We start from the raw sequence: 10,089 nt of genomic DNA, 5'->3' as shown, positions 1-10,089 counted from the left end.
CATAATAAGAATAAAATAGCCAATGACATATACAGAAACATAGTTCACAAAATTTTCATGTGATCCAATTAGGACATTGAAGTTTCAATGGAACTTTCATCTTTAGTACGTTATTCAGTCTCATCTTTCAACTCCCTGGAAGCATTCCTCAGCTGCAGTGGATTGATCTCATAAATAGCTTTTGGAAACGGGTCCTATGGTCTTATAATGTATGCCCTCAGCCCTGATTCTATCATCCCAAGAAATGTCCTGCTGATGGTCCAATACTAAGTTAGTCATCTGATTCTGGCACCTGCGAGACTGCACAATGACCGAGCTTATTTTGGAAGTAAATATGATTACTTTCAGTTTTGGAGAAATGAACTCTTCTGTTTGCTAGAATGAGCTCCAATATAGAATGGGATGCCTTGGAGCATCCAGGGTCTTTACAGCTGCCTGGAGGTATCTTTCTCTGTTTTCTCACCTACAACCAAAGCTAGGGTGGGGGTGTAGGGTGTTCCCAGGTAAATTTATTCTTGCTAAAATCTCTAGGGGCAGTGACTCAAAGAAGTTAAGGAAACCAGACCCCAGACCAGGTTTTCATTTGTTTGTTTTTCTCCCTCAGTAATTCCAATTCAGGACTCCGAACCCCAATTATTTAAAAAGATTAAACAAGCAGAACTGTCTTCCAGGTGTCTTTCCCTGCGTCAGCAGCGGCTAGGTAAGTGCAGCGTACACAGCATATCTATAATTCAGCTCAGGAATATTTCCCTTAATAATTAATTGTGAATTACAAAAGAAGGAAGCCCAATAGGGCCCACGAACAAAGCTGCTTGCAAGTATGGCATCCCAGGTGCCAACCAAACAACCCAGGTTGGATCTGCTCCAGTAGTTGGACCTGTGTACCATAGTGCTTGTGGGATACATCAGGGATGCCGGGAGACCTGAAGCTGACCAGGATCTCTCTCCTCTCCTCTCTCTCCTATTCTCTCCTAGCCTCTCATCTCCTGCTCTACCCCTCCTCTTTTGCTCTCCTCCCCTCCCCTCCCCTCCTTTCCACTCTCTCTGCCCTCCCCTCCCCCTCACTTCCCATCCCTTCCTTTCCCCTCTTTCCCCTTCCCCCTCCCCTCCTCCCCTCACCTCCCCTTTCCTCCTCCTCCTCTTCTTCCTCTCTCTCTCTCTCTCTCTCTCTCTCTCTCTCTCTCTCTCTCTCTCTCTCTCTCTCTGTCTCTCTCTCTTTCGTAGATTATTTAAAACTGCGCATCCACATCTATGTCCCAGAAACGGTTCACAAACCGCCGATGAAACCATCTAAAGTTCCTTTGGGGTGGGGTAGCCTTTCTTAGGACACAGTTCCCTGCCTGGGGGCACGGTAGTGTGAATTACTTTTGTAAAAAAAAAAGTAAGTGGGTGGCAGTAAAGATAGGGGCAGGAATACAAAGTCTCCCCAAGGCCCCACATGAAGCCTCAGGTTACATCGCAGGTATTTTTCGCAACAACAGTTTCAGAGAGGGCTCACCTCAGCCTTCCAAAGCCTCCAGCCTAGGCCATTTTGCTCAAAACACTCCAACTGCCGCCTTCCCGTTGAGACTTATGCCCCTAGAGCACAGTAAACTTCACCCTGGGTCACTCTCCAGATTCGAGCACTCTCTCGAATATATGGTCTAATACACAGGTAAAGTTGGTCTTTCTCCGAGCCTGGGAGGCCGAACCCAGGAGCTGAGGCTGCGGACTCGGGTGTTCTAGGAAGACTGCAACTATACCTGGGATGTACTCACAGGGGAAACAAGGATTCCTGGACCTGCAGTCTCCCCAGAGATGCACCTGAGCCCTACTCCTGCATATCTTGGGAGGAAACAGGAATGGTGCCAGGGGATATAAAGGAAGATCAGGGTAGGGAGGGAAGCCGCCCCAAGCTATCCACCCAGTTTTTGGACTGCATCTCCCATCAAAGTCCCTCTCCCAGCCTCTCTAGTGGCACCTGTGCTGTGGTCCCGGACTTCTGTTCCAGCTCCTGCGGGACACATCTGTCTCCGGGATTTGCTCCTCGCTTGGGGGTGATAGTCAAGTGTTCCTGGGACGGTTTCCAGAAGCTAAGCAGTCGTGGGGGCTGGGCCGACGGGTGGGGTCGCAGCGTCGTGACTGTGCCCGCCCAGCCACGCGGGGAGGCGCCCCGGGTGACAGCCCCAAAGGCCACACCCTCAGCCTGGCCTGGCCCCGCCCCCGCCCGTGCGCGCTGGCAGCCAGGGGAGGCGTGTGCTGCTCCTGCAGCCAGCTAGAGAGCGAGACTGGGATGGATACTGGAGAAGGAATCCGGCTTAACAAGTGATCGCTGCTGTCTAGGATTTTGAGTCTTTTTCGGGGGAACCTTGACTTCCGTTCCCAGTCCAGGTCTGCTGTGCTGAACTCTAGAGAAGCCAGGAATCTCCGGGGTCTACCTTTGGGGCGTCCCTAATCCCCACCTCTGGCTCCAGTAACGAGGACTCTGTGACACCCCCCACCCCGGCCAAGGCGACAGAACTTGTTCCGTGGATATTTGGAAGCCTCCACCTGCCAAATTCGAGTGATTTCTTGTACTGCGCCCCCACCCCCCATGATTCTGCCCCTCCTCCAGCTGTTGCAGCTTGAGGGGAGAAAACAAATCACCGGGGAATTTTTTTCTCTGTTTTTATTTTTCTCACTTGCTGGGAACGGTAAGTATGATACCTTTCTTATCTTTTCCCCACCCTACTCTTTTGGCTGTTGAGAAACTGTGGACATTTGAGGAATAAATAATATCGAGAATGTGACAGAAGGACATGAATGGAAGGCGGTTAAAAATAAACCAGGAGGTGGGAGAAGGGAGGTGCAGATGCAACGCGGCGCTCCAGGGGCAACCTAGGGGATGGGGCCAGTGCGCCCTGCTTAATATGCCTGAGCGGGAACCCGGGTCTAGAGGCCAGGGCGCAATTAAAGATGTCGTTCCCCAATGAGGTGGGGTTTAGATTCAGCATCGTTTTCGTTTTGTCTGATCCCAGCCTCACCGTTCCTCTTCTTTGCGAACAGCCGATGAGCGGGTCTGTATTGCTGACTCTCCCAACATTAGGATGGCATGTATTTTCAGTGTTTGAGCAGTCCACAGGGACTGGATAAATGGTGTGCGATGAAGTATGTGTTTCTTATGGTATTGGCTTTTCTGATTCTATCACCTTTTTAGTTGTTAATTCCATCCCCTTCTTTCTGCCCTTCTCTCAGATTTGGTTCAGGTACCACCCTAACACAGTTGCAGAAATTAGCATCTAGAGAGGAAAACAGCCTTGCTGTTGTTGGATAAGAGAAGAGGGATGCTTGGCTGGTGCTTGGGAGCATAGAGACAGGAATAGGTGCCTTGCAAAATCCTATTAGTTTAATGGTGTTAAGAAGGGAGGGGGAAAACCCCTGAAAAGGTCTCTCACATAAAGTATGCTTGATTATCCTAAGAAGAATACCTGGAGAAAGAGAGATTTTAAAACACTTGGGTTTGTTGGAAAAATGGTTGGGTGTGTTTATCCATTTTTCTTTCCTTCATTTCCTTCCTTCATTCTTTTCTTCCTTTCTTCCTTTTCTTTTATTTTCTTCCCTTCTTCTCCCCCTTTCCCATCTTCCCTCCCTTTCATCCTTCTTTCCTTCTTTCTGTCTCTCTAGGATAGTGAGGTAACTAGAAGCCAATTAAAAGAAACACAGTTTGCTTTTTGAATGTAGAAGAGTGAGTTAGACAAACAGTAATTAACAAGCCTAGATAAATAACGAATAAGGAAGCATTAGCTGTTGGGCAGAAAGAAGGCAGTTCCAGAGCTAGGAGAATGGGCAGTGTGCTGGACGACCCTCTCAGTTGAGATCTTTGAGGGGGTTGCATGAGTAGGAGAGGCATCTGCACATTTGTAAATATATGGGCATGTCAGTTACTCAAGACTTACTCAAGTGATATCTATGCAGACTGTTTGTAGCTGTTGAGAAGTTGAACAATTTCTCGGGCTATTTGGACTGTGCCCATCTTATGGATGTTAGCTGACATGCCACAGTGAATGTGGCCCTAGAACAGTTTTATAAGTAAGGTCTTGGAGGCCTCTCCACAGTAAACACTTCTGAATGTAAGCTGGTGTGATGAATCAGGCGGAGAGGAGGATGTCACCAGGGACAACTTCTGAGGTGTGTTTTCTGGATTTTTTTTTTTGGTCTAATCAAGGATGTGTGTGTGTGTGTGTGTGTGTGTGTGTGTGTGTGTGTGTGTGTGTGATGCCTTCTGTTTGCCATTTCCCTGATTGTCACTTAAGTTATAGAACTGGCACCAACAGTAAGGAGCAGCAGGTGCTTAAGGGGAGGCTCCTGTTAGTGGCCTCAGAAAGCCATTGCTCTCTCGCCGCCCAAGTGTTTCCAGTAATAGAAGCTAGAGGATGCCGTGAATTTTACCTGCTATCATCCTTTCCAATTCTTTGGGTCACTTTCTGTAATCTTAGAAGTCCTCTTGGAAGAAGCAGGAGGAGATTGGAGTTAGGGGCAAAATGTTTCTGAAGTCCTGACTGGGGAGATGAATTCAATCGACTTAGGAGAGCACAGTAAGAAAAGAGGGGCAGGGGGTGATAGCAGGACAGATTGCGGTCTGTCAACAATTGTGGGGTGAACTGGATGGAGGGTGAGAGAACAGAATATGAGTAAAAGGGGGTAAAGTGTGCTGCCCAAGGGCAATATCCACACATTTCAGAAGAGTACAGGAGGTGAACATGAAGGTTTCAAGGAGAGGGGATGGTTACTAAGAGATATGGGAACTGGATTTGCTTCTAGGCTGTGGGTGGTAGGGAGTGTTCAGGAAGCTGGAGTGGAGTGAAAAACAACAGGGGCCTGTTTCATGGAATCAGAGAATGCCAGATCCAGAGACTCATAGGCATGAGTCGTAGTGCCTTGGATGTGCTCAAGTTCTGTCCTTACCCACTGCAGACAGTGGCAAAGAATGTGAATTTAGGGAGTGGGTGGATAGGTGACTACGTAGTTTAGTGCTGTGTTTTCCGTAACCATCACATTCATTGTCATTTATCATGTGCAAGACGATATGCTATCCTGATAGCATCCATGACCTCCATTGGTCCTTACAAAGGTGGGGTGGAGGGGCTGGATTATGTTGTTTACACTTTATAGCTGAGGTAATTGATGTTCATTCAAGTAGTCTGAGTCTAAACAGAAGAGAACTGGTTTTCTTTTCACTTCTTTAATCCTGAGTCAAGACAGAAAAAGAAAATGGAAGGGTGCTTAGTTCAGCAACATTTAATAAGTGGAAAATTTAAAGAGAATTCCTTGAGATAAATGAATAATGGAGACAGCTGTAAAGCCACAGCGCTGCTGCTGTAGGAGGAAGAGGAGGCTAGTGAGACGTAAACCTGGCATTGGTGAAGGGGCAGAGGAAAGCAAGAACCATGTGGATGGAGAAAGGACAGAAGCAAAATAAATGAGTTGCCATACACATGCACACACACACACACACACACACACACACACACACACACACACACATTAGACCGAGCAGAACTGATAACCAAAGAAGACACACACACACACACACACACACACTCTAGACTGAGCAGAACTGATATCTAGAGAAGACACACACACACACACACACACACACACACACACACACACACTAGACTAAGCAGAACTGATAACCAAAGAAGAAAGCAAGAAGGATATTGAGTGGGAGAGATTTTTAGAGCAGCCTGCCCCGTGCTCTTGAAAAGTTATGGTCTCCTGACGTGTTTCTCATGGTTTGCCTGAGGACAAGGGAAGAAGTTGCATGTGGGGTAAAGGGTTATTTGCTCGCTATGGTTTGATTCTTTTTATTTTTCTCCTGTGCTTGCTTCCCATCCTTCCTCAGGTCAAGTGCTTCTTCTGAATGAGTCTAGCCAAAGAATGTTCCTCATTTCCTGATTTCTATGGAGACCTCAGAGTCGGGTTTGCCTTTGCTGGAACCTCGTCTTCCACCCTCCCAGCCTCCCAAGGTCTTTGCCTCTGTCGACAACTGGGCATTGTCTGTGGATCCATGAAGTCTTGATGATCATAGAGAGAGCCTGTGAAATCATCCTCACAGACTGAGCAGCAATGGTTGGACACATTGTAAGCCACATCTTAACATGGGTCAAGCCATCACTAGAAGGCAAGTGCTAAGACTAAAGACTTATTTGCATTTTGTTTAAATTGGATGGACTGGGCTTTGGACAATTTCCATGCAGAAAAATTGTATTTCATTTTTCTAGGCACACAACTTCTGGCTGTCAGATACTTGCTGCCTTTGTGTCTTGTAGCGTCATCACCAACCGCATCCCAGACATACTTCCAGATTTGAACATCTATCCCAAAACACGTAGGTGTTCGGGAGACCGCAACATTTCCTGACTTATGTTTGAGGAGCACTAGGCTGTTGTCTAGACTAGCCAAGCTCTGGAAAGCAACGCTGAATCTCTGAGAAGAGGGAGCATGGGGTGTGCTGATTTAAAAACAGAAAATGCAAAGTTGGACTGAAAATATCCTAAGTCTTCCAGGCAATCTGCTTAAGGCTTCCAAACTTACCTTAATTTGGTAAGAAAATAAGCTGCCCTATTTTTCCTTCTTCTTCTCTTACAACTGGAACTAGCCATTTCCCAAAACCACCACCATGGAGGTCGCAATGGTGAGCGCAGAGAGCTCAGGGTGCAACAGTCATATGCCTTATGGTTATGCAGCCCAGGCCCGGGCCCGAGAGAGGGAGAGGCTTGCTCACTCCAGGGCAGCTGCGGCTGCTGCTGTGGCAGCTGCCACGGCTGCTGTCGAAGGCACTGGGGGTTCTGGCGGAGGCCCCCACCATCATCACCAGACGCGTGGGGCCTACTCCTCCCATGATCCTCAAGGTAACCGAGGAAGTCGGAGGAGGAGGCATCAGCGAACGGAGAAGAAGAAACTCCACCATCGGCAGAGCAGTTTTCCTCATTGCTCAGACCTGATGCCCAGTGGCTCTGAAGAGAAGATCCTGAGAGAACTGAGCGAGGAAGAGGAAGACGAGGAGGAGGAGGAGGAGGAGGAAGAGGAGGGAAGGTTTTACTATAGTGAGGATGACCATGGCGACGGCTGTTCATACACAGACCTGCTGCCACAGGATGATGGGGGTGGTGGTGGCTACAGTTCAGTCCGCTACAGCGACTGCTGTGAACGTGTGGTGATAAATGTGTCCGGTCTACGATTTGAAACCCAGATGAAAACTTTGGCCCAGTTTCCAGAAACTCTGTTGGGAGACCCCGAGAAGAGAACTCAGTACTTCGATCCTTTGCGCAATGAGTATTTTTTTGATAGGAACCGGCCCAGCTTTGACGCCATTTTATATTATTACCAGTCAGGAGGCCGCCTGAAGAGGCCAGTCAATGTCCCCTTCGACATTTTCACTGAGGAGGTGAAGTTCTACCAGCTGGGAGAGGAAGCCCTGCTCAAGTTCCGCGAGGATGAGGGCTTTGTGAGAGAAGAGGAGGACAGAGCTCTGCCCGAGAATGAATTTAAGAAACAGATTTGGCTTCTCTTTGAATATCCGGAGAGTTCTAGCCCTGCCAGGGGCATAGCCATCGTATCTGTCCTGGTCATCCTAATCTCTATCGTCATCTTTTGCCTGGAAACCTTGCCCGAGTTCAGGGATGACAGGGACCTCATCATGGCCCTGAGTGCAGGTGGGCAGAGCAAGTTGTTGAATGACACATCGGCGCCCCACCTAGAGAACTTGGGGCACACAATCTTCAACGACCCCTTCTTCATCGTGGAGACAGTGTGTATTGTGTGGTTTTCCTTTGAGTTTGTGGTTCGATGCTTTGCTTGCCCCAGCCAAGCTCTCTTCTTCAAAAACATCATGAACATCATTGATATTGTCTCCATTTTGCCTTACTTCATCACACTGGGCACTGATCTGGCCCAGCAGCAAGGAGGTGGCAATGGCCAGCAGCAGCAGGCCATGTCCTTTGCCATCCTCAGGATCATCCGTCTGGTCCGAGTGTTCCGGATCTTCAAGCTCTCCAGACACTCCAAAGGCCTGCAGATCCTGGGCCACACCCTCAGAGCCAGCATGCGGGAACTGGGCCTTCTTATCTTTTTCCTCTTCATCGGGGTCATTCTTTTCTCCAGTGCTGTATATTTTGCAGAAGCGGATGAACCCACCACCCATTTCCAAAGCATACCGGATGCGTTTTGGTGGGCTGTGGTCACCATGACAACTGTGGGCTATGGTGACATGAAGCCCATCACAGTGGGAGGAAAGATTGTGGGGTCCCTGTGTGCCATTGCGGGTGTCTTAACCATTGCTTTGCCTGTGCCAGTAATTGTGTCTAACTTCAACTACTTCTACCACAGAGAGACTGAAAATGAGGAACAGACCCAGTTGACACAAAATGCAGTCAGTTGCCCGTATCTCCCTTCTAATTTGCTCAAGAAGTTTCGGAGCTCAACTTCTTCATCCCTGGGGGACAAGTCAGAGTATCTAGAGATGGAAGAAGGGGTCAAGGAATCTTTATGTGGAAAGGAAGAGAAGTGTCAGGAAAAGGGGGATGACAGCGAGACAGATAAAAACAATTGTTCTAACGCAAAGGCTGTGGAGACCGATGTGTGAGTCGTTCTCTCCACCTGGCACTGCCCCCATCTCCAAATATATTCATGCATAGAGAGTGCAGTTATGGAAATGAAATATGCAAATGATGGCACTGCATACAGTAGTACGCTGTTTAATGGTAATACACGGCATAATTGTGACTAAGTTTGTATTGTATATCAAATAAATGATACATCTTGGAGAAGAGGGAGGCTTAAATAGAGTAGATCTATCTTTATATTTTTTAATAGAATGCAAGAATTTTGCACATAAGGGGAAAATGTTAATAGTAAAGATGGTCCTGAGGAGTGTGTGTGTATGTGTGTGTATGTGAGTGTGGGTGTATAAGACTGTGTGTGCACATGAGTATGTAAGTAAATTGTCAACATGTTGGGAATTGTGCTGTGATGGAAAAGTTGGCATTCTGAAGTATTTACTATGTAAGAACTAATGAATTTGAGCAGTCTTTTCTCAGTGTTTTAATAACATCGCCTATGTCTTTGGATTCTGTAGTTGTTTTTCTAGAAATTGTAAGAATTACTGTGTAGAAAAAAGAGAAAGTAAATTATTTAATAGAATATAGGTCACAATTTAATCTTGGATTTAATTAAAGTTTATTTTTAACTGGAAATTAACTTTTGAAAAGGCTGCAGGGGCCTTTAGAAATTGATTATATTTTATTATTAATTTTGGGGAGGTATAATAGCAAATGCCTAACATTCTGGAGGAAATGCAACAAATTCTGTTCACAGGTCATAAGACTGGATTTTTTTGTTTCCTTTGCACTATTTCCTATGCTGAAGACCGAGAGAGACTTCGTACTGTGAATGTTTACTAATGTACCAGTCAGTTCAGTGACAATCATTGGAGGAATGGTTTCTTAGTCTTTTTTTTTTTTAATCGTTCATTTCCTTTTGTGAGACTAATGACCACACAGATAGCAGCACATGATTCCTGCTTTAAAATCTGAACAACTGATCTACAAAGGGACTATGAAGTAAAATTCAGCGGCTGAATCTTTTGAAATTGGTTTGCTACAATGTTGCTTCAGAAACCATACTATTTTAAATACTCTTATACCTTTTAAGTCCAGAATAATTTAACCAAAGTTATTGCATGCACAGAAAGAGTTCCTGAAGAAGTAAGGCACCCAGCAGCTACGGCGATTATGGCTTAAGATCTTTTTTTAATTAAATATGCAACAAAATGCTAGATTTAAGTCCGTTTTGTGTATGCGTGTATGTGTACAACTACAAAAAAAAAAAACAAACACAAATGTGGGGATTCACCTCAAATGCCGTCGCACTCTGCTAACACTGAGCTAGAGAGCAATGGTTCGAGAACATTTACTTTCCTCATCGCCGTTGTAACCAATATCATGTTTCCCCAGGTGGTTTCTGAGGACTACGCTTCCATATAACTTACAACAGGTATTCCTGAATTTGAGGTAGCACAAATTGATGAGCCTTATACTGCTGTATCGCCATGAAATAAATCTCAGATCA

At 46.3% G+C, this 10,089-nt stretch overlaps 1 protein-coding gene across 1 annotated transcript; it reads left to right on the top strand.

Moving 5' to 3' along the window:
* The first annotated feature begins 2,219 nt into the window (after nucleotides 1-2,219).
* On the top strand, nucleotides 2,220-9,803 carry Kcna4 (potassium voltage-gated channel subfamily A member 4). The gene is made up of 2 exons (XM_087911338.1): nucleotides 2,220-2,672; nucleotides 5,864-9,803. The coding sequence occupies exon 2, from the start codon at nucleotides 6,641-6,643 to the stop codon at nucleotides 8,603-8,605; it is 1,965 nt and encodes a 654-aa protein (XP_087767464.1). The 5' UTR covers nucleotides 2,220-2,672; nucleotides 5,864-6,640; the 3' UTR covers nucleotides 8,606-9,803.
* Nucleotides 9,804-10,089: the final 286 nt, after the last annotated feature.

The sequence above is a fragment of the Myodes glareolus genome, chromosome 10, assembly GCF_982192425.1.
Source record: "Myodes glareolus chromosome 10, mMyoGla1.1, whole genome shotgun sequence".
NCBI lineage: Eukaryota > Metazoa > Chordata > Mammalia > Rodentia > Cricetidae > Myodes > Myodes glareolus.
This window is presented reverse-complemented; position numbering and strand designations above follow the sequence as displayed.

Coding starts and splice junctions, on each gene's coding strand:
- Kcna4 (XM_087911338.1), top strand. CDS start 6,641: ATGGAGGTCGCAATGGTGAGCGCAGAGAGCTCAGGGTGCAACAGTCAT.